Source organism: Mobula birostris, chromosome 10, assembly GCF_030028105.1.
Source record: "Mobula birostris isolate sMobBir1 chromosome 10, sMobBir1.hap1, whole genome shotgun sequence".
NCBI lineage: Eukaryota > Metazoa > Chordata > Chondrichthyes > Myliobatiformes > Myliobatidae > Mobula > Mobula birostris.
In genome coordinates, this window is record NC_092379.1 from 37,730,888 (window position 1) to 37,755,720 (window position 24,833).

The 24,833-nt window shown below is 47.1% G+C and overlaps 1 protein-coding gene across 1 annotated transcript in view; it reads left to right on the forward strand.

Moving 5' to 3' along the window:
* Positions 1–24,599, forward strand: part of LOC140203594 (uncharacterized) — a 66,840-nt gene extending 42,241 nt beyond the window's left edge. Inside the window, 7 exon segments of the mRNA XM_072269642.1 lie at positions 1,321–1,502; positions 8,081–8,136; positions 8,139–8,248; positions 10,615–10,788; positions 16,993–17,469; positions 21,383–21,812; positions 24,162–24,599. Coding sequence (XP_072125743.1) covers positions 1,321–1,502; positions 8,081–8,136; positions 8,139–8,248; positions 10,615–10,788; positions 16,993–17,469; positions 21,383–21,812; positions 24,162–24,415 — 1,683 coding nt within the window. The 3' untranslated portion in view covers positions 24,416–24,599.
* Positions 24,600–24,833: the final 234 nt, after the last annotated feature.

Sequence of the window (24,833 nt, forward strand, 5' to 3'; positions counted from 1 at the left end):
GTGCAGATTGATAGGAATTGGCAGAATAATATTTTGGCATGGACTAGATGGGCCAAATGGCCTACTTCTGTCTTTTAGTGCTCTTAGACTATGACACAATGGAAGATATGCATCTGTAGATGGGTGGAAGACCATGGTCGTTTATGATAGTTCCCATAGACAAAGACCTGGCATTTGTCCATAGTTAAATCCACATTAAAATGGTTCCAGAGAGGAAGACACCAGAGGGTGATTAAAAACAAGAGAAAATCTGCAGAGGCTGGCAATCCAAAGCAACACACACACACACACACACACACACACACACACACACACACACACAGACACACCCAGACGGAATAAGGAGTTGTTCCTCCAACCTGAGTGTGGCCTCATTGCGGCAGTAGAGGTGGCCATGGACTGACATGTTGGAATGGGAATAGGAAGTAGAATTAAAATTGGTGGCCACCAGGAGAAGTGCCACACCTGCACTTGGATCTCCTCCCTCACTACCATTCGGGGCCAAACGGTCCTTCCAGGTGAGGCGACATTTCACCTGTGAGTCTGTTGGGGTCATCTGTTGTATCCGGTGCTCCTGGTGTGGCTTCCTGTATATCGGAGAGACCCGGCCCAGTTTGGGAAACCGCTTCAACGAGCACCTACAGTCCATCCACCAGAGAAAAACGGGACCTCCCGGTGGCCACCAATTGACCTGGATGAGGAAGTGGAGGGATGGGTTAGTAAATCTGCTGATGACACAAAGGTTGGAGATGTTGTGGATAGTGTGGAGGGCTGTCAGAGGTTACAGCAGGACATTGATAGGATGCAAAACTGGGCTGAGAAGTGGCACCCTACCTGGGTCACCTTCTTAATGGCTCTGGTCCAGGGCTCCAGCCAGCATTGTTCAATGGTCTTTACCCCCAGACCCGTGCCTTTGTTTTTTTCAACTTGGCCTGGTTCAAAGCAGCTAAGGTAGCTGACCCAGGCACTGAGCCTAATGAGGTTGTAGATTTCTTCTCCAAGTCTGCCACTTTACATTATAAATAGCTGCTTGTCTGAGAGTGGTCCCGGGTTAGCCGGTCGTTAGCTGAAACTCCTTGCGTCCACATTCAATTGCTCTGATTCGATAATCCCAGAGCTAGAATCGAAGAGTTCACAAAATGGAGGGTGTGCAAGGACAGTCTCACAAAATGGCCACCTCCACCTCCTTTCAGCATGTGGTAAGAACAAAGACAGTTTGTTTGCCTACTTCCACTGCCCTTGATTCATTTGAATTCACTGATTTGTAGACTGTTGTTCTTTTTGGCCAACACTATTAATTTTTAATTATTAATGTTGCAGGTTAAGCATTCCCTGAGCTCTGTGATGGACTCCAATCTTGATCAAGAGGTGAAGGAGGATCTTCTTTATGATACACTCTGCATGATTAACCTTGCAGCTTGTGGCCGGCAGGAAGACATGGAGGAAGAGAGGCCGCGAAAGAAGGAACAGCTGCCTAAGATCTGGTGGTCGCGGGAGTACAGGTGACTGAAAGACTGAAGAGTGCCACGTTGGGCAACGATAATTAATGAATATTCCTGCTGTCAAATTCAGCTGCACACACAAAGTGCTGGGGGAACTCAGCAGGCCAGGCAGCACCCATTTAGAACAGAGATGACGAGAAATTTCTTTTGCCAGAGGGTGGTGAATCTGTGGAATTCATCGCCACAGATGGGAGTGGAGGCCAAGTCATCGGGTATATTTAAGGCAGAGGTTGATAGATCCTTGATTAGTCAGGGCATGAGGGGTTATGGGGAGAAGGCAGGATATTGAGGCTGAGATGGGAAGGGATCAGTCGTGATCAAATGGCAAAGCAGCTTCGATGGGCCAGATGGCCTAATTCTGCTCCTCTTACGCAAATGAACAAACAGTCGCCATTTTGGGCCGAGACCCTTCTTCAGGACTGGAAAGGAATAAAAAGGTGTGGGGAGGGAGGGGAAGGAGGATAGCTAGAAGGTGATAGGTAAAGCCAGGTGGGTGGGAAAGTTGAAGGGTTGGAGAGGAAGGAATCTGATAGGAGAGGAGAGTGGACCGTGGGAGAAAGGGAAGGAGGAGGAGTGCCCAGGGGAAGGTGACCGGCAGGTGAGAAGAGGTGAGAGGCCAGAGTGGGAAACAGAAGCAGAGGGAAGGGGGAAGGACTATTTCCCCAGAAGGGGAAGCCGATGTATGCGTTCAGAATAAAGAAGTGGGCAGGAAAATCACTGAAGACTGTACCCACCCTGCAAACTCACTTTTCCAAAAGCTCCCTTCGGGAAATCACCTTGGGTTTCTGAAAACGAGACCTCATGCCATCTCAAAAGATTTTTTCCCCTCAGGCAGTTCATCTGATCAACCATCCTAGTTACTCCCCCACCGACCCCCAACCCCCTCTAACTATTACCCTGTCACTGCACTGAACTGTAAACACTATAAACCACATTTTGATACGCTGTCTACTTTGTAAATCCATACTAGTATTTATATATTTATGCACATTATATTCCATATCCAAACTTTAACCTCTGGCTTACCTTTGTCTACTTCCTTATTCTTTAATGGAGTGTCTTGGCCAGAAACATTGACTGTTTATTCCTTTCCGTAGATACGGCCTGACCTGCTGAGTTCCTCCAGCATTTTGTGTCTGTTACTTTGGATTTCCAGCACCTGCGGAATCTCTTTTCTTTATTCTGTATAATTGTTGTACATTGTTGGATTTTGTCGCCTGTCATGCCCTGATCAACACCATGCAGTGAATTCCAAATACGTGCAAACTTATCTGGTGCATAAAATTAATCCTCGATCTTAATGTTAGCCTCTCCTATCCTTTTATAAAAACCTCCCCTCCAATGTATCGCTGCTATTCCCTGCACATTTTAAAGTTCCACATTTTCCCACTGCTCAGGCATAGCCGCCGAGCGCGTCTGTGCCATCCGCCACCAGCGTGACATTCTGGTGGCCAAAGATTTTAATTCTGATTCCCATTCCCAGGTGTCAGTCCACGGCCTCCTCGTGCCAAGGTGAGTCCACCCTCAGGGTGGAGGAGTAACACCTTATATTGTGTCTGGGTAGCCTCCAACGTGACAGTATGAATATCGATTCCTCCTTCTGGAAAACAAATTTCGACCCTCCCCCATTCTTCACTATTCCTTCCTCCATTCCTTTCTTCTCACGTGCCTATTACATCCTTCTGTGTCCCCTGCTCCTTCCCTTTCTCCTGTTGTCCACTCTGCGCTCCTATCAGATTCTTTCCTCTCCTGCCCTTGACCTTTCCCACCCACCTGGCTTCACCTATCACCTCCCAGCTATCCTCCTTCTCCTCCCCTCACCTTCTTATTCAGGCATCTTCCCCTTCCTTTCCAGTCCCGATGAATGGTCTCAGCCCGAAATGTCGACTGTCTATTCCCTTCCACAGATGCTGCCTGACCTGCTGAGTTCCTCCAGCATTTTGGATTTCCAGCAACTGCAGACTTTCTTGTGTCAGAAGTTCCTCCTGCTGCTTAGAGCTGCAACAAAGGGGAAAGGAGGTGGATTCAGCAGGCATGCAGAGGTGGAGTGAGGACTGTGGGCTAGACTGCGCTCAAGAGGACTAGAACATATCACCAAGGAAGTAATGCTGAGGCTTTATAAGGCACTGGTCAGACCGCACTTGAAGTATTGTGAGCAGTTCTGGGTGGCAGGCGGAGTTACGTTTCTACCAAAGGAGGTGTAAGGTGCCCCTTCCCCCCTCTAGCCTGCAGGTCACCCTTGGACAATATGTAGCACCTGGTTAGCCCCCTGATCAGGGAGTAGGTGGTGGACAGTCGTATGAGCAGCCGGTGCAGATCGCAAGTCCTGGGTATGTGACCACTGACGCCAGGCAGACAATCTCTGCAGAGTATTGATAATGACTGGGGTCACCCGTCTTTTAAAGACACTGGCCCAGAAGAAGGCAGTGGCAGACCACTTCTGTAGATAACTTTGCCAAGAGCAATCAATAGACAATAGGTGCAGGAGTAGGCCATTCAGCCCTTCGAGCCAGCACCACCATTCACTTTGATCATGGCTGATCATTCACAATCAGTACCCTGTTCCTGCCTTCTCCCCATATCCCTTGACTCCACTATCATTAAGAGCTCTATCTAGCTCTTTCTTGAAAGCATCCAGAGAATTGGCCTCCACTGCCTTCTGAGGCAGAGCATTCCACAGATCCACAACTCTCTGGGTGAAAAAGTTTATCCTCAACTCCGTTCTACGTGGCCTGCCCCTTATTCTCAAATTGTGGCCTCTGGTTCTGGACTCCCCCAACATTGGGAACATGTTTCCTGCCTCTAGCGTGTCCAATCCCTTAATAATCTTGTATGTTTCAATCAGATCCCCTCTCATCCTTCTGAATTTCAGTGTATACAAGCCCATTCGCTCCAATCTTTCACCATATGACAGTCCCGCCATCCCGGGAATTAACCGCGTGAACCTCGACTACACTCCCTCAATAGCAACAATGTTCTTCCACAAATTTGGAGACCAAAACTGTACATGATACTCCAGGTGTGGTCTCACCAGGGCCCTGTACAACTGCAGAAGGACTTCTTTGCTCCTATACTCAACTCAACTCCCCTTGTTACGCCATTAGCTTTCTTCACTGCCTGCTGTACCTGCATGCTTACTTTCAGTGACTGATGAACAAGGACACCAAGATCTCATTGTACTTCCCCTTTCCTAACCTGACACCTTTCAAATAGTAATCTGCCTTCCTGTTCTTGCCACCAAAGTGGATAACCTCACATTTATCCGCATTAAACTGCATCTGCCCACTCACCCAACCTGTCCAAGTCATCCTGCATTATCTCAACATCCTCCGCACATTTCATACTGCCACCCAGCTTTGTGTCATCTGCAAATTTGCTAATGTTACTTTTAATCCCTTCATCTAAATCATTAATGTATTATAAATAGCTGTGGTCCCAGCACCGAGCCTTGCAGTACCCCACTAGTCACTGCCTGCCATTCTGAAAGGGACCCATTAATCCCTACTCTTTGTTTCCTGTCTGCCAACCAATTTTCTATCCCTGTCAGTACCCTACCCCCAATACCATGTGCTCTAATTTTGCCCACTAATCTCCTATGTGGGACCTTATCAAAGGCTTTCTGAAAGTCCAGGTACACTGGCTCTCCCTTGTCCATTTTCATAGTTGCATCCTGAAAAAATTCCAGAAGATTAGTCAAGCATGATTTCCCCTTCGTAAATCCATGCTGACTCGGACCGATCCTGTTACTGCTATCCAAATGTGCCGCTATTTCATCCTTTATAATGGACTCCAGCATCTTTCCCACCACTGATGTCAGGCTAACTGGTCTATAATTCCCTGTTTTCTCTCTCCCTCCTTTCTTAAAGAGTGGAATAACATTAGCTACCCTCCAGTCCTCAGGAACTGATCCTGAATCTATAGAACATTGGAAAATAATTACCAATGCATCCAAGATTTCTAGAGCCACCTCAAGTACCCTGGGGTACAGACCATCAGGCCCTGGGGATTTACCATCCTTCAGTCCCATCAGTCTATCCAATACCATTTTCTGCCTAATATGAATCTCCTTCAGTTCCTCCGTTACCCTAGGTCCTCCGGCCACTATTACATCTGGGAGATTGTTTGTGTCTTCCCCAGTGAAGACAGATCTAAAGTACCTGTTCAACTCATCTGCCATTTCCTTGTTCCCCATAATAAATTCACCCGTTTCTGTCTTCAAGGGCCCAACTTTGGTCTTAACTGATTTTTTCCTCTTCACATACCTAAAGAAGCTTTTATTATCCTCCTTTCTATTCTTGGCTAGCTTGCCTTCGTATCTCATCTTTTTTCCCCATATTGCCTTTTAAGTTATCCTCTGTTGCTCTTTAAAAGTCTCCCAATCCTCTGGCTTCCCGCTCATCTTTGCTATGTTATACTTTTTTATTTTTATACTATGCTTGACTTCCCTTGTCATCCATGGTCGTCCCTTACTCCCCTTAGAATCTATCTTCCGCTTTGGAATGAACTGATCCTGCACCTTCCCAGAAGTACCTGCCATTGTTGTTCCACTGTCATCCCTGCTAGGGTATCTTTCCAGTCAACTTTGGCCAGCTCCTCCTTCATGGCTCCATAGTCCCCTTTGTTCAACTGCAATACTGACACTTCCGATTTTCCCTTCTCTCTCTCAAATTGTATTTGAAAACTTATCATATTATAGTCACTACCTCCTAATGGCTTCTTTACCTCGAGTTCCCTTATCAAATCCAGTTCATTACACAACACTAAATCCGGAATTGCCTTCTCCCTGGTAGGTTCCAGTACAAGCTACTCTCAGAATCCATCTTGGAGGCACTCCACAAACTCCCTTTCTTGGGGTCTGGACCAACCTGATTTTCCCAGTCTACCTGCGTGTTGAAATTCCCCATAACAACCGTAGCATTACCTTTGCGACATGCCAATTTTAACTTTTGATTCAACTTGCACCCTATATCCAGGCTACTGTTTGGGGCCCTGCAGATAACTCCCATTAAGGTCTTTTTGCCCTTACAATTTCTCAGTTCTATCCATACTGACTCTACATCTCCTGATTCTGTGTCGCCCTTTGCAAGGGACTGAATTTCATTCCTCACCAACAGAGCCACCCCACCCCCTCTGCCCACCTGTCTGTTCTTTTGATAGGACGTATACCCTTGAATATTTATTTCCCAGCCCTGGTCCTTTTGCAGCCATGTCTCTGTTATTCCTACAACATTATACTTGCCAATTTCCAACTGAGCCTCAAGCTCATCCACTTTATTTCTTATACTCCGTGCATTGATATATAATACTTTTAATCCATTAGAGTACTCCCCTCACCTTTCACATCGATTCCTATTGCACTTGGCCATATTCTCCGATCCCTTCCTGAGCTTTCTGCCCTGTTAATTCTGTTGTCTTTCTTAACTTTCCTTATTCTCTCTTTCCCTTTAACTCCATCCTTATATTTCCTCTCTTCCCCCCCCACTATTTAGTTTAAACACACCAGTGTAGCAGTTGTAAACTTGCCTGCCAGAATGCTGGTCCCCCGCCTGTTAAGGTGCAACCCGTCCCTTTTGTACAATTCATCTTTGCCCCAAAACAGATCCCAGTGGTCTAAGAATCTAAATCCCTGCTTCCCATGGGGCCATGGCCCAATCATGGCCATGGGACCAAGATCGCCCATGTCATACAGCACGGCACATAATGATGATGTCATATGACCCAGCACATAATGATAGAAACATAGAAACGTACAGCTCAATACAGGCCCTTTGGCTCACAGAGCTGTGCCGAACCTCGGGTTACCCATAGCCCTCCATTTTTCTGAGCTCCATGTACCTATCCAGGAGTCTTTTAAAAGACCCTATCATATCCGCCTCCACCACCGTTGCCGGCAGCCCATTCCACGCATTCACCACTCTCTGTGTGAAAAAACTTACCCCAACATCTCCTCTGTATCTACTTCCAAGCACCTTAAAACTGTGCCTTCTCGTGCTAACCAGTTCAGCCCTTTAACATCAAAAAAAAGATGGGCTGGCATTGGAGAAAGTCCAGAGAAGGTTCAAAAGAATGATCCTGGGAATGAAAGGGTTAAGTTTTGAGGAGCGTTTGATAGCCCTGGGCCTGTACTTGCTGGAGTTTAGAAAAATGTGGGAGGATCACATTGAAATCTATCAAATATTGAAATGCCTAGGCAGAGTGGATGTAGAAAGGCCGCTTTTTCTGTACGGGAATCTAAAACCAGAGGACACAGCCTGAGAATACAAGAATGTCCCTTTCGAACAGAGACAAAGAAGGATTTCTACAGTCGGGGGTGGCGAATCTGTGGAAATAATTGCAAAATATGGCTGTGGAGGCCACGTCATTGAGTAAGTGGAGGTTGATAGGTTCTTGTTTAGTAAGGGGGGGTCAAAGGTTATGGAGAGAAGGCTGGAGAAAGAAAATATCTCAGCCGTGATGGAATTCTGGAGCAGGCTTGATGGGCTGAATGGCCTCATTTTGCTCCTGTGTTTTCTGGTCTTATGGCAAGAGATCGATTTTCAAAAGGAATAACTGACACCTCCTCTTTGCTTTCATATTAGAGCTGACGAGACACGAAACAACCAGGCTACCTGGGTGGAACAGGTGGAGAAGTACGAAGACGAAAAATGGGGAACTTCAAAAGGATCTACCCGAGCTCCACTTCAGAGAAATACGAGAAGTTCTTGGGAACAGTTGACTCCAAGTCTCGGGAAGAATATGTCAGGCAGGTTTATACTGCCCCTCCCAGTCCTGCCCCCTCCCTCCCTCCCTCTCCAGTGACCCACAGCCACCCAGTGTGCCATCACCTGTCAAACGGTGAAAGGCCTCGAAAGAGTGGATGTGGGAGATGCTTCCTATGGAGGGAGAGTCTTGGACCAGGGAACACAGCCTCAGAACAGAGGCGGAGGAGTGTCCTCTTAGAAAGGAGGAGAGGAGGAATTTCTTTAGCCGGAAAGTGGTGAATCCGTGGAATTTGCTCCACAGGTGGCTGTGGAGGCCAAGTCATTGGGTATATTTAAAACAGATGCTGATAGATTCTTGATTGGTCAGGGCATGAAGCGAAAAGGGGAGAAGGTAGGAGATTGTGGCTGAGAGGGAAAATGGATCAGCCATGATGAAATGGCAGAGCAGACTTGATGGGCCAAATGGCCTAATTCTGATCTGCATCTTATGGTCTTAACCACATTCTCTACTACCCCTCTATAATCCCTCCCCAATCCTTTTACCCTCTTTCTAATCCCACATCACTTCCCCACTACCCACAACACAATTGTGTCGCGTTCTGGTTGCCTCATGATTGGAAAGGTGCAGAGGAGGTTTACCAGGATGCTCCCCAGATCAGAGAGCATGTCTTTATGGGAATGGGTGAACGAGTTAGGGCTTTTCTTTTTGGAGCAAAGGAGGGTGAGAGGTGACTTGATGAAGGTGATGAAAAGGGCATAGATCAAATGGGCAGTCAGAGACTTTTTCCCAGGTTGGAAGTGGCTAATGGGGAAGGGGGGCATCATTTTAAGGTAACTGGAGGAAAGTATAGGGGGGATGTCAGAGGTAAATTCTTTACACAGAGAGTAGTGAGTGCATGGAACACCCTGCCAGGGGTGGTGGTAGAGGCAGATACATTAGGGACATTAAAGACACTGTTAGATAGGCACATGGATGATAGAAGAATGGAGGGCTCTGTGGAAGGGAAAGGTTAAATTGACCTTAAAGTAGGTTAAAGATTAGCACCACATCGTGGGTGAAGGGCCTGTACTGTGCTGTCAGGTTCTATGTTCTGTCCCTCCACAGCTATATATTCTTACCATCATTAAGGACCCCCACCACCCAGGACATGCACTCTTCTCATTGCTACCATCAGGGAGGAGGTACAGGAGCCTGAAGACCCACAGTCAATGATTCAGGAACAGCTTCTTCCCCTGTGCCACCGGATTTCAGAATGGACATTGAGCCCAGGAACACCACCTCACTGTTTCGTGCAGTCTTTTTGCACTACTCATTTAGTTTAATTTTTAGTATGTTTCCTATTGCAACTTACAGTGTTTTTATGTCGCAAGTTTTGCAACAACTTTCCCAATATATGTCAATGATGTGAAACCTGATTCTGATCAAGTGTGGTGATTCATCACTGGTGATACGGAACAGAATCAGAATTTGGTTCATATCACTGGAGTACGTCGTGAAACTTGTTGTTACGTGGTAGCAGTACAATGTGATACATAATAATCAAAACTGTGTATATATATAATAGTTAAATTAATGAAGTAGTGCAAAAAGAGGGGGAGAAAAGTAGTCAGCTCGTGTTCATGGTTTCATTGTCCATTCAGAAACCTGATGGCTGAGGGGAAGGAGCTGTTCCTGAGTTGTTGAGTTTGTGCCTTCAGGCTCCTGTACCTTCTCCCTGATGGTTGCAATGAGAAGAGGGCATGCCCTGGGCGATGGGGGTCCTTGATGGTGGAGGCCGTCTTTTTGAGGCATCGCTCCTTAAAGATGCCCTGGATGCTGGGGAGGTTAGTGCTCATGATGGAGCTGACTGAGTTCACAACTTTCTGTAGCTCCTTTCGGTCCTGTGCAGTGCCCACCCCCACCACCATACCAGATGGTGATGCAGCCGATTAGAATGCTCTCCATGGTACATCTGTAGAGATTTGCAAGTGTGTTTGCAGACATACTAAATCACCTCAGCTTCCTCATGATATATAGCCGATGTTGTGCCTTCTTTGTAACTGCATCGATATCCTCAGAGATGTTGACACCCAGGAACATGAAATTGCTCACTCTCTCCACTTCTGATCCCTCTGTGAGGACTGATGCGTGTTCCCTCGTCTTACCCTTTGAGGTCTGCAATCAGTTCTTTGGTCTTACTGACGTTGAGTGCAAGGTCAGGTACACTTCCCATTCCTATGTCAGAGAGCACCCCACCCCCCTCAATGTTAGACTCGCCGGTGATTCTTGCCCCCGGTACTGCTCCCTCTGGAACAGCCGAGCGTGCTGGCCCTACTGCGCATGAGGTTGGAACATTGAAGGGGTGGGAGAGGGCATTGTTAATATTGGTGCAATGGCTTGGTATTGAAAATCTCGCTATCTGTCCAGGCAGCTGCGCAGGGAAATTCAGCAGAGTCAGGAGCAGAAGGAAATGCTCCTCAAAGAACGGGGGTTCCCTGAAGAGAACCTGCAAGAAGAGTCCCAGTTGCAGGAGAATCCAACCCTGTTGATCTTGGTGAAGCCAAAGTCACCAGAAGGACTGCAGACGTCATCATCCTCCACTCCTGTAAGAGTTTCTCTTGGTTGACGTGCTAAGTCGCCTTAGGTGGGACTAATGATTTAATCTACGAGATGTAGATGATTTCAGCTGAGCTGACATCTTGTAGATGATTTACAGCTCAGCTCAAAGCAACCTCTCAGCTAGGTCAAGATTGGGAATTAAATATCCAAGGATATCAGGTTATACGGTATGATAGGCAGGAAGGTAAGGGAGGTGGAGTAGCGCTCTAAGGATGAGATCAGTGCGACAGTGAGAGACGATATAAGATCTAAGGAGCAGAACGTTGAGTCCATCTAGGTAGAGATTAGGAACAGTAAGGGAAAAAAATCCTTGGTGGGAGTTGTCGATCAGCCACCAAATAATCACATTACAGTGGCACAGGCAGTAAACAGAAATATCTCAGGCACGTGAGAATGGAACGGCAGTTATCATGGGAGACTAACTTGCACATAGATTGGGTGAATCAAGTTGGTCGAGACAGTCTTGTGGAGGACTTCATATAACGCATAAATGATGGCTTTCTTGAACAGCGTGTTACTTAACCTGCAAGAGAATGTGTTATCTTAGATCTGGTCCTGTGCAATGAGAAAGGTAAGATTAGTGATCTTGTAGTTAGGGATCCTCTCGGAAAGAGTGATCACAGTATGACTCAGTTTCCCATACAAATGGAGGGTGCAAAAGTAGTCTGGGAACACAGGCTATATGGTGGAGCAGTGGAAGTCTTTCAAAGAGATTTTTCCCGGTGCTCAACAAAAGTATATTCCAGTTAAAAGCACGGACAGTAAGGGTGGGGAGAGCCAGTCTTGGATAACTGAGGAAATTAAAGAAGGCGTCAAACTAAAAGCGTGTGAATAGAAAGCCTCCAAGAGTAGTGGGAAACTGGAAGACTGGGAAAATTTCAAACAGCAACAAAGACCCATCAAGCAACTAATAAAGAAAGGGAATAAGGAAAGAAAATAAACTAAAATTCTCTGGATTCTGGGCAGGTTCTGGTGGATGAGAAGACGGCGAATGTCACGCCACTGTTCAAAAACTGATGTCGGCAAAAGCAGGTAACAACAGGTCAGTAAGTTTAACATCTGTAGTTCGGAAAATGCTTCAAGCTATCATTAAAGAAGAAATAGCAAGACATCTGGCAAGAAATGGATCCATCAGGCAGATGCAGCATGGATTCAGCAAAGGCAGATCCTGTTTGACAAACTTACTGGAGCTCTTTGAGGTTATAATGAGCGCAGTGGATACAGGAGAACAGATGGACGTTATTTACTTGGATTTCTGGAAGGTGTTTGATAAGGTGCTGCATAAAACACTTATCCATAAGATAAGGATGCAAAGAGTTGGGGTGATGTATTAGCATGGATACAGGATTGGTTAACTGAAAGAAAGCAGAGTTGGGATACATGGGTGTTACTCTGGTTGGCAATCGGTGGTGAGCAGTGGTGCCATACGGGTCGGTGCTGGGCCTGCAACTGTTCACGATATATATTAACCATCTCGAAGAGGGAATCGAGTGTAGTGTATCTAAGTTTGCTGATGATACCAAATTGAGTGGAAAAGTAAATTGTGTAGAAGATACAGAGAGATACGTATAGATAGGTTAGGTGAGTGGGCAAGGGACTGGCAGATGGAGTACAATGTTGGTAAATGCGAGGTCATCCACTTTGGAAGGAAAAATGGAAGAGCAGATTATTATTTAAACGGTAAAAATTTCCAGCATACTGCTGTGCTGAGGGACTTGGGAGTACTTGTGCATGAATCACAAAAGGTTGGTTTGCAGGTGCAGCAGGCTATCACAAAAGCAAATGGAATACAGTATTGGCCTTCATTACCAGAGGGACTGAATTGAAGAGCAGGGAAGTTATGCTGCAACTGTACAGGGTACTGGTGAGGCTGCACCTGGAGTACTACATGCAGTTCTGGTCTCCATACTTGAGGAAGGACATACTGGCTTTGGAGGCAGATTGATGGTCAGGTTGGGATTGGTGCGAGGAGAGTCGAGGGCAGTGCATTCAGTGGAGGAGTGATGAAGTCGATGTCCTGTCGGGAATTCGAGATGAGAAGATCCAGAGCAGGCAGAGAACCAGAGCGGGGAGTCCCAGGGAGAGGAGGAGGTGAGTGAGGGTAATTTCAGAGATGTGAGAGCGGATCTTTTACACAGAGAGTGGTGGGTGCTTGCGGTGGTGGCTGAGATAGATACATTAGAGATTTTTAAGAGACATTTAGAGAGGCACATGAATGTGAGGAAGATGGGAGGATATGGACATTGTGTAGGCCGGAGAGATGAGCTTAGTTAGCTATTTGATTACTAATTTAATTGGTCTGGCACAACATTGAGGGCTGAAGGGCCTTTTCCTGTACTATACTGTTGTATGTTCTATTAAAGGACTCCTGACCTCAGCTGCAGGGATATCGTTGAAGGAACGTCTGAGGGTCACGCCAATGGGTCTCTTCACTGCTTTAGCCTTCAGCCCAAGCGGGGCTTTGGTTTGGAGGTTGGGAACGTGAGCTGGCTTTCAAGTTAGCAACCAAACCTGGTGGCAGATGTTTGCCCTGGCCAGACAGCTTGGTGTCAGCGTGAGCGAGAGAGAGAGAGGATTCCAGTCTTTCTGCATGTAAGGATGTAATGCTGAGGCTTTATAAGGCAGTAGTGAGGCCTCACCTGGAGTCTTGTGTGCATTTTTGGGCCCCTTATCTCAGAAAGGATGGACTGATATTGGATGTTTGAATAGGCAACTCAGGCAACGCATCACCAAATAATTAGATAGGGCGTCAGAGGTTAAAGGAAAAATGGGTTTGAGAGGGAAATGGATCAGCCATGATGAAACAGCGGAGCAGACTCGATAGGCTGAAAGGCCTAACTCTGCTCCAATGTCTTCAGTTCTTCCGGTCTTTCATATGGAGACTGTCCTCCAGTCTGCTGAAGGAGTCTGTTAATGAGCTAGGCCTGGAGGTCCTCCATTGGTTGGAATGGACCATGGATGTTGTGACCTAGCTTTCTACATGATGTGCAAGCCAGGGAAGTACAACACGGAGAGCAAGTTGTTGCCCACACAGCAGGCTAGCTCTCTCCACGCAGCAGATGAATGCAAAGGAATGGCAGAGATTGACAGTTTGGCATCAGCCCAAAGCGACTGGTTTTAAGGCATCAGTAACCCACCTGGGTGCCTTCTCCTGGCAGTAGAAACTGTTCCGCCAGTCTTAGTAGCTCAGCCAGACGTGAAGGCCAGGAGCTGGACTTGGTTGTCAGAAGCCTGCCCTGCCGTGCAATGTGATCATGTCTGCTCTATGCTGACTACAATTCTTTTTTTCTTGTACTGGTTTACGTATTAATAAACAGCCAGTAGGTGGAGATTGTGTCTCTCTCAGCCTTTGGCAGTCCATCAGGGTCAAGCATATTTTGCTTCCAACCCACAACACACACACCAAGTGCTGGAGGAATTCAGCAGGTTAGGCAGCAACTCTGATGAGGAATAAAGAGTCGATGTTTCAAACCGAGACCCCCTCATCAGGACTGGAAAGGAACTGGGAAGAAGCCAGAATAAGACTGGGAAGTGGTGGGAGCGTGGAGGGAAGGAGTACAAGCTGGCAGGTGATAGGTGAGACCAGGTATGGGGGAAGATGGATAAAGTTGGAAGCTGGAAGGGTTTAGGTCAGGGGTTCCCAATATCATAAAACCACAAGATATGGGAGCAGAATTAGGCCATTAGTCTGCTCTGCATTTCATCATGGCTGATCCATTTTCCCTCTCAGCCCCAATCTCCTGCCTTCTCCCTTTATCCCTTCATGACCTGACCAACCTCTGCCTTAAATATACAAAAATACTCGGCCTTCACAGCTGACTGTGGCAATAAATGCCACAGATTCACCACTCTCTGGCTAAAGAACTTTCTTCTCATCTTCCTATTCATCTCTAAAAGGACACCTCGCTATTATGAGGCTGTCCTCTGGTCTTAGACTCCCTACCATAAGAAACATCCTCTCCACATTCACTCTGAGACCCCTTGCTTAATTGGACTGGTCCATGGCAAGTAAAAGGTTGGGAACCCCTGGTAGAGGTGGAAGAGTTAAAGGGCTGAAGGAGGAGGAATCTGATGGGAGAGGAGAGTGGAGCATGGGAGAAGGGGAATTAGGAAGGGAAGAGGGTGAAGATGGGAAGGTCTTCATTGAGTTCACAACATCCAATCTGCTCTGGTACCTCATGTGGGCTGTCCTGCTGAGACTCTGAACAATGTTGGCCCCTCCAGGACATTGATAGTTGGGTCTTAAACAACTGTTGGGTTATTGAATATCAGGGGTAAGCAGTTAGATGCCCTCTTGCTGGAGATGTCATTACCTGGTGTACTGGTGGCATGATAACTTGGCTTCCTGGTGTCTGGCTATAACACTGAAGAGTCCCAAGCCTACTGTCTCCCCTGTACCACTGGGACTTTTCTTACCTGTCTGCTGTAGTAGTGAAATCTGCCCCAAAACCTTGTAAATTATAATTCTTTGAGGACAAAGAAATCTGGCTGTGGGAAACAAGCTTCGATTGTGTAGAGCTTTTCATTGATGGCATGAACTTCTATTTTTCCAACTACCGGTAATTTTTCCCTCCTGCTTCCAATTCCCCATTCTGGCCTCTTTTCCACATCTCCCTATCACTTCCCCTGGTACCCCTCCCCCTTCCCTTTCTCCTGTGGTCCACTGTCCTCTCCTATCAGATTCCTCCTTCCCCAGCCCTTTTACCTTTTCCATCTATCGCCTTCTAGCTTCTTACTTCATCCCGCTCCCCCACCCACCTAGCTCCACACATAATCTTCCAGCGAGTCCTCCTTCCCTTCTCCCCACCTTTTTTATTCTGGCTTCTTCCCCCTTCCCTTTCCAGTCCTGATGTAGGGTCTTGGCCCGGAAACGTCAACTGTTTATTCATTTCCGTAGATGCTGACTGACTTGCTGTGTTCCTCCAGTATTTTGTGTGTTGAATTCCATTTGCCTTTGCCATTATCTACATTACTCACAGCTAACTTTCTGTGACCCCCCCCAGCTCTCCCTGTACAGTAACATTCTGTGATGTCGCTCTCTCTCTCTCTCTCTCTCTCTCTCTCTCTGTTTAAAGGATATTTTACTTTCTTACTCCTTTCACCATCATCATTATGTATCATGCCGTATGATGTGGGCAATCATGGTCTTTGGCACTGTGGGCAATGGCAAACCTCTTCTGGGCCAGTGTCTTTACAAGACGGGTGACCCTAGCCATTATCAATACTGTTCAGAGACTGTCTGCCTGGCATCAGTGGTTGTATAACCAGGACTTGTGATATGCACCGGCTGTTCGTACAACCAACCACCACCTGCTTCCGTGGCTTCATGTGACCCTGATCGGGAGGGCTAAGCAGGTGCTATTCCTTGCCCAAGGGTGACCTGCAGACTAGTGGAGGGAAGGATCACCTTACACCTCCTTTGGTAGAGATGTATCTCCACCCCACCACCCAGCTACACCTTTAACCACACATTATAGTCCAGCTCCCCTGTGGCGTTTACCCTTCAGGGAAATATCTAAAATAACTCACACAAAATGCTGGAGGAACTCAGTAGGCCAGGCTACAGTGAATTCTAAATCACAACTGTCTATGTTAAAAAGAAATTACTTCATTGCCCCTCTGACCCAGGCCTAGGCTGATTCCAGACCGAACAAGAGGCCTGAGCGGAAATCCAGGAACTGGAATCTCAGTAGCCAAAGTGAAGAGATTTATGGCAACTTGAGAATTATCCTCAATCTCTTTCCTCCAGTTATTGACCCTCCTGCCACTGAAAGCAGTTTCTCTTGACCCACCGTCCAGTATTTGATTGCCTCTAATAAATCTGCCTTTATCACCTGTCTCAAAGGGCAGTAGCACTGGGGCTTCTCACATCTCACCACATTAAATGGTCCCCTCTCCCTGGGCCAGCTGCTCACTGACATGTTCCGGTATCAGGAATGGCATTATTAGTGTCATGTTATTCTATAATATCATGGAAATAAATCTTTGACTACATCGTGTTCTTGTCACTGGTGCCATTGTCAAGGATTCTCCTGCACGCCTCTCTGAGTCTTTGAGGCGAAACTGAATGGTATTCTGAGCGTCACAAGTTCAGGAAGTTCATCTGACACTGACTGCCAAGATTGTTTTTTTACTGAGTGTTTTAAAATGCCAGCTGTTTTCAAAGTTTTTTTTCTTCTGTATTCTTCAGACCAGCCAAGTGCTAGGAATTGTCTCCAGCCCAAGCCAGCGAGCAGGCGGCTGGGAGGAGAAGAATGTGGGCCACAGCTGTGAATTGTCTCCAGGCAGAGCAGATGTTGAGCCAGAGCTGGTTTCTGAACAGAAGGCTGATGGCACAGAACACTGCTCGCTGCTCCAGAACCAATCCCAAGCGGAGCAGAAAGAACCAGGCCAGAAGCAGCAGCAGACAGAGGTTCCATCGGAGATCCCTGCTGAAGCACAAGAGGGAAATGCTGTGAGTGAGGCAGTGAACCAACCGGAGGCCAATGTGCAAAAGTTACAACAGCAGGCCCAAGTCCTGGATAACCAAGAGGCCGAAGACGGGGATCAGCAGCAGGTACAAGATCTGGTCCCACTGGAGCCCCAAGCTGTGAAAGAGGCCAAAGACCTGGCGCAGCAGGAGGCGGGAGATGAAAATGGGCAGGAGTCACAATCTCCACCTCTACTGGTAATGTTGCAACTCTAACAAAACCCTAGTTAGACTACGCTTGGGAGTATTGTGTTCAGTTCCAGTCACCTCATTACAGGAAGGATGTGGAAGCTTTAGGTAAGGTGCAGAGGAGATTTACCAGGATGCTGCCTGAACTGGAGGGCATGTCTCGTGAAGATAGGTTTAGCCAGCTGAGGCTTTTCTCTTTGGAGCAAAGAAGGATGAGGGGTGACTTGATGGAAGTGTGTAAGACAGATCAATTGGACAGCCAGAGTTTTCTTCCCAGGCAGAAATGGCAAATGCCAGGAAGCATAATTTCAAGGCGATGGGAGGGAAATATAGAGGGGATGATAGAGGCAGAGAGTAGTGGGTGCATGGAACACCCTGTCATGGGTGGTGCTAAAGGCAGATACATTAGGGGCATTCAGGAAATGCTTAGATGGGCACATGATGATGGAAAAATAGAGGGTTAAGTAGGAGAGAAGGGTTAGATTGATCTTAAAGTAGGTTAAAAGTTGGTACAACATGGTGGGTAAAAAGGAATGCACTGTGCTGTGGTGTTCGATGATCTATGTTCTAAATCACACATAGGCAAGTTGAGAATTTGAATTGACCAAGGCCTGTGTCAACAGGAAGCCCAAGTCATAGTCACAGAGCTATCAGTCCCTTTGCCCTAATGCTAACCACGATTACAGGGACTTGAGGACCTGAGTTATAGGAAAAGGCTGAATTGTTTGGGACTTCATTCCCCGGGGCGTAGGAGGTGGGGGGGATACTTGATTGAGGTATACAAAATGATGAGAAGTATCCATAGTGTAAAGGCAGGCAGGCTTTTCCCACTGAGATTGGGTGGCACTGAACTGGAGGTCATAGGTTAAGGGTGAAAGGTGAGTGTTCAAGGGGAACCTGAGGGGAATCTTCTTCACTCAGAGTGTGGAATGAGCTGCCAGCGGAAGTGGTAAATTGTGGTTAGATTGCAATATTGAAGAGAAGTTTGGATGGGTCCATAGATGGGAGGGTAGGGATGGCTACAGTCCAGGTGCTGGACGACAGGACTCGGCAGCTTAATAAATTGGCACGGCCTGGATGTGCTGAAAGGCCTATTATGAACTAAATGACTCTTTGGCTGCTAATCTGTACTCAAATACTCTACCACTGAGCTTATAAAATTAATTTTAAAATGACAAAATTTTAGAAAATACTAGAAACTGGAGCAGACCATGAATTTTTTGGCCTCTGTAAGACCATAAGACATAGGAGCAGAATTAGGCCATTTGACCCATTGAGTCTGCTCTGCCATTCCATCGTGGCTGATTTACTATCTCTCTCAACCCTGTTCTCCTGCCTTCTCCCCATATCATTTGACACCCTGACTAATCAAGAACCTGCCAACCTTCGGTTTAAATATACCCAATGACCTGTCCTCCGCAGCCGTCTTGTGGTAACAGATTTCACAGATTCACTACCCAATGACTGGATGCATTCTATGACCCTTATAGGATTCCATGCGTTTACAGGCTCTCTCAGGGTTAAGACAGGGTTCAGTTCCTGAGAACGGTCTGTAAGATGGAAACGAACAGAAATAGTGCACGGGACAGGGTCACGGGAAAAACTACAACAGGGGAGCGAACAGGTGTGGCAAGAGCAGCTGCCAGCCCGTCTCACTGACCCAGTGAGAGGCCAAATTGAATTTGATTGAATTGAATATTATTTCTTATATCCTTCACATACACAAGGAGTAAAAATCTTTATGTTACATCTCAGTTTGAATGTGCAAGGTGTAAATTGTAGTAATTTGTAATAAATAGTATGTCCAGTAAGTTATACAACAGTACAGTCAATATAGCTCAGAAATACAGTTGTGTCAGCGTGAATTAATCAGTCTGATGGCCTGGTGGAAGAAGCTGTCCTGGAGCCTGTTGGTCCTGGCTTTAATGCTGCGGTACCATTTCCCGGATGGTAGCAACTGGAACAGTTTGTGGTTGGGGTGACTTGGGTCCCCAATGATCCTGCAGCCCCTTTGTACACACCTGTCCTTGAAAATGTCCTGAATCATGGGAAGTTCACAACTACAGATGTGCTGGGCTGTCCACACCACTCTCTGCAGAGTCTTGCGATTGAGGGAGGTACAGTTCCCATACCAGGCACTGATGCAGCCAGTCAGGATGCTCTCAGTTGTGCCCCTGTAGAAAGTTCTTCGGATCTGGGGACTCATGCCGAATTTCTTCAACCGTCTGAGGTGAAAGAGGCGCTGCTGTGCTTTTTTCACCACACAGCTGATATGTACAGACCACGTGAGATCCTCGGTGACGTGTATACCGAGGAACTTGAAGCTGTTCACCCTCTCAACCCCAGATCCATTGATGTCTCCATTCCTCCTGTAATCCACAACCAGCTCCTTTGTTTTTGCGACATTGAGGGAGAGGTTGTTTTCTTGACACCACTGTGTCAGGGTGATGACCACTTCTCTGTGGGCTGCCTTGTTATTATTTGAGATCAGGCCAGTCAGTGTATAGAGAGTCTGTTCAGTGGTCCCATCACTGCTCGGCCTGAACCGGCCCCCTGATTGTAGTGGCTTGGCTGGATCGAGAATGCAGTGTGGTGAGTGAACACCAATTTACAGAATCACCAACGCCATCTGGGGCACAGGCCTTTGACAGCAGCTCACCAGAGTCCTCCATCCTGGGAGTCTTTCAACCTGTTTCCAGGTGTGGCCCATCTTCTTGGCATATCCTTCCTCTCCCAGGGATGGAGCTTCTGTTGGGGTTTCTGTAGCTCTGGGTTTTTAACCCCATGCCCAGGTGGGAGGGTTGGTGGGAGTGAAAGCAGTTGGGAAAGCTCCATTCCCACAAGGTAGAAGATTCCTGCGGCGTCGGAGAGTCATAGAAAAATACGGCAGAGAAGCAGGCCCTTCAGCCCATCTAGTCCATGCCGAGCCATTTTAAACTGTCTATTCCCATCGACCTGCACCAGGACCATTGCCATCCATATCCCTACCATCCGTGTACCTATCCAAACTTCTCTTAAACGTGGAAACCGAGCTCGCATGCACCACTTATGCTGGCAGCTTGTTCCAAGCTGTCCCCACCCTCTGAGTGAAAATGTTTCCCCTCATGTTTCCAGGTGGCAAATGCAGTTACTGCTTTGCCCATCCTGAAAGAAACTGTCCGAGTTTTGAACAGATACTAATGGGTCCCTTGCAATTATTTCCCGAGAACATTAAACTGATCCAACACCGTGCCTTTTCTTTAAAATATCTCAGTCAGGTTAGACTGGAATGTCTAGACAGAGCGGACGTGGAGAGGATGTTTCTGAAAGTGGGAGAGTGGAGTACCAGACAGTGCAGCCTCAGAAATGAGGTTCGTCACTTTAGAATAGAGATGGGGAAGAATTTCTTCAGCCAGAGGGTGGTGAATCTGGAATTCATCGTCACAGGCGGCTGTGGAGGCCAAGTCATTGGGGATATTTAAAACCAGAGTTTGATAGGCTCTTGATTAGTCAGGGCATCAAAGGTTATGGCAAGAAGGCAGGAGAATGTGGTTGAAGTTATAAATCAGCCATGATGGAATAGAAGGACGTCCCTTTAGAACGGAGATGAGAAGGAATTTCTTTAGCCGAAGGGTGGTGAATCTGTGGAATTCATCGCCACAGACGGCTGTGGAGGTGTACTTAAAATGAAGGTTAAGAGGCTCTTGATTAGTAAGGGTGTCAGAGGTTACGGGGAGAAGGCAGAAGGCTGGGGTTGAGATGGACAATAAATCAGCCATGAAGGAATGATGGAGCAGACTCGGAGGGCCAAGTGGCCTAATTCTGTTGCTAAGATTTATGGTCGGTCTACGAATAGGTTATGAGGTCAGCACAACATCGTGGGCTGAATGGCCTGCAAAATTATGTGTTCTAAACCTTTCATCTATATTTCTGTTTTCTTCAGAATACCCAGTCGGAGATCTTTGAGGAGCTTGACCAGAAGAGTACAATTGTTGCGGAGGAAACCGAACCAGCGGATGCGTGCAGCACGCTGCCAGCCGAAAGCACAGAGCAGAATGGGAGCTCGAGGCAATTCCTCCCTGAGGTCCAGAGTCAGCCCAGGAGCCAAGGTGGCCTCGAGGCCCAGGCATTCCCCCAAGAGGGGCAAAAGGCCGCAAGAGAGACGCTGAGCGCAACGGGCAACCCGCATGCCACCTCGAAGGCCATCAAGAAGTTGTCTAAGGTCCTGAAACGCAACCGCAGCCAAGTGGGCCTGGCAAGCAATGTGAATTGTTCCAGACAGACTGATGCTGCAGGGCACGCTAATGTCACTGAGGAGATTTCAAATGCACCTCGGGATCAGCGTGATTCCTGTTGCAACTGCTGGGGTTACAGTAAGTGAAATACAACCTTTTAGCCTTCTAAACTCGAAATCTGGGTTTCCTCACTTGCAGGGACTCCACAGTTTGTGTTCTCAGTATTACTTGTTTAGTCTTTGTATTTGCACAGTTTGTCTTCTGTTGCACATTGGTTGCTTGTCAGCGATTGTATGTACAGTGCCTCCAAAAAAGCATTCGTCCCCCTTGGAGGTTTTCATGTTTTGTTGTTTTACAACACCGAATCATAGTGGATTTAATTTGGCTGTTTTGACACTGATCAACAGAGAAAACCTCTTTTGTGACCAAGTGAAAACAGATCTCTACAAAGTGCTCTAAATTAATTACAATTATTAAACACAAAACAATTGACTACATAAGTATTTTTCCCCTTCAAGTCACTATTTAATAGATGCACCTTTGGCAGCAATTATAGCCTTGAGTCTGTGTGGACTGGTCTCCATCAGCTTTGCACATCTGGACACTGCAATTTTTCCCCTTCCCCTTCCTTCTTTACAAAACTGCTCAAACTCTGCTGGATTTGCATGAGGATTCCGTGGGGCAACACCGTAGCGTAGTGGTTAGCGCAATACTTTACGGTACCGGTGACCCCAGTTCAATTTCAGCCGTTGCCCGTAAAGAATTTGTATGTTCTCCCCATGACCACGAGTGTTTCCTCCAGGTGCTCTGGTTTCCTCCCACAGCCCAAAGACCTACCAGTTGGTAGGTTGATTGGTGGTTGTAAAACTGTCCTGTGATTGGGCTGGGATTAAATCGGGGGATTGCTGAATGTGTGCTAGATTTTATTACAGCCTTGTGGGCTGAGCAAAACTGAATTATTAGTTGTTGAATTAAGTGTTTCAGGAAACAATTAAGTGCCCAACGTGTCACCAGCACCAGACTACCAGCCATCAAGGATGTATTCCAAGTTCAAAGTACAAAGTACAGTAATTATCAAAGTATGCTTACGGTGCACAGCCTCGAGGTTCATCTTCTTGCAGGCAGCCACAAACAAAGAAATGTCAGAGAACCCACTTAAAGAAAGCACCCCACGAAACAAGACCATCAGACGTGCAAAGTCACGCAAACAACAGAAACAACAAACGAGTAACGCTCAGAACATCAAACATCAGAACGCAGGATCCCCAGAAGTGGGTCCACACCCACGAGCCACCGGGGGGTGAGTGAAGCCGGTCCAGGAGCTTACCCACCATCAAGGGCCGGGAAAGGGCCAGTAACGTCAGGGAGGATCCCACCCACCCTGCTCACGGACTGTTTGTCCCTCTCCCATCGGGGACGAGGCTGCATAGCATCCACGCCTGGACCACCAGACTCAGAAACAGTGACTTTCCCCAACACTAACCCACACCCCAACCACCACCACCTGATCATTTCCTGTCAGAGTCACCTTCTGTACAGACACTGAGTGATTCAGGAACAGCCTCTCCCCCGTCATCAGATTTCTGAATGGACATCGAACCTGTGAACACTAACTCACTATTTTCTTTTTGTCTTTTTGCACGACTTGTTTAATTGTTTAATTTTTTATATATTTACTGTAATTTACAGCTTTTATTTTCTATTGCAAGGTACTGCTGCCGCACAACGACAAATTTCATGGTATATACTGATTGATTGTGATTTTGAGACACTCCTGTGCCTAGAGTCACTTTATGCACGTACAGTCAATCCATGTATATAAGCTATCTTATGTATTTATATTTATTGTGTTTTTATTATTATTATTATTGTGTTCTTTATCTTATGGAGTTTATCTTAGTAGTGAGTTAAGCATCGATTTGTCGAACTTCTAGTTTTCTTCTTCACCATTCCCCATTCTCATTTCTCTCTCTCACCTTATCTCCTTACCTGCCCATCACCTCCCTCTGGTGCTCCACCATCGTCCCCTTCTTCCATGGCCTTCTGTCCTCTCCTATCAGATTCCCCCTTCCCCAGCCCTTCATCACCTCCACCAATCGACTTCCCAGCTCTTTACTTCACCCCACCCCCTCTTCCGGTCTCACCTATCACCTACCACCTCGTACTTCTTCCTCTCCTCCCCCACCCTCAACGTCTTCCCCCTTCCTTTCCAGTCCTGATGAAGGGCCTCAGCCTAAAGCCTCGACTGTTTACACGTTTCCGTAAATGCTGCCTGACCTACTGGGTTTTTCTGGCACTTTGTGTGTGTTGCCTTGGATTTCCAGCATCTGCAGATCTTCTTGTGTTTGGCTTGGTGTGTTTTATTTATCTCCTGCATCCCATCCAGAGTTACGATTATTTCGTTCTCCTTGACACTTGTGTACTGAAAATGACACTAAACAATCTTGAATGTTTTTCGTTAGCTAAAGTATTCAGTTCATACCCCAGACAGGATCTGCTGCAGGAGCTGGTTACGGGACAGTGCCGTGGAACGCGACTGCAGGAACCCGCCCGAGCACCAGCAGAATCAAGTTGCCGAGAGGTTTCCCAACGCGTCTGCCTATCCCGAGAGGGTGACCGAGGACAGGAGCAGAGGGAAGCTGTGCGTGTCCTCCGAGCCCCCAACTTTGCACCTCCGTGGCTCTACCTGTTCCACAAAACCCAGGATTAGACAAAGGGACCTCAACAGTCATGGCAGGTAAAAAAAAAAAGGTGAACGCCAGAAGTTTTCTCTAGGGTTTCCTCTGGGTGCTCCGGTTTCCTCCCACTGTCCAAAGACATACCGGTCAGTAGTTTAATTGGTCATTGTAAATTGCCCCATGATTAGGCTGGTGTTAAATCGGGAGATCGCTGGGCGGTGAGGCTCGAAGGGCCGGAAGGGTCAATTCTGTGCCTTCTCTCAATCAATGAATCAACCAACCTAACCCTCCCCTCCCGCATAGCCTGCCATTTTCCATCATCCGTCAGCCTATCTAAGTGTCTGTAAAGCACCACAGTCAGCGTAATGCCTTCAGTGCCACCAGGTTCAGGAACAGTTATTACCACTCAACCATCAGGGTGAAGGTACAGGAACCTCAGGACCCACACCACCGGTTCAGGAACAGTTATTACCCCTCAGCC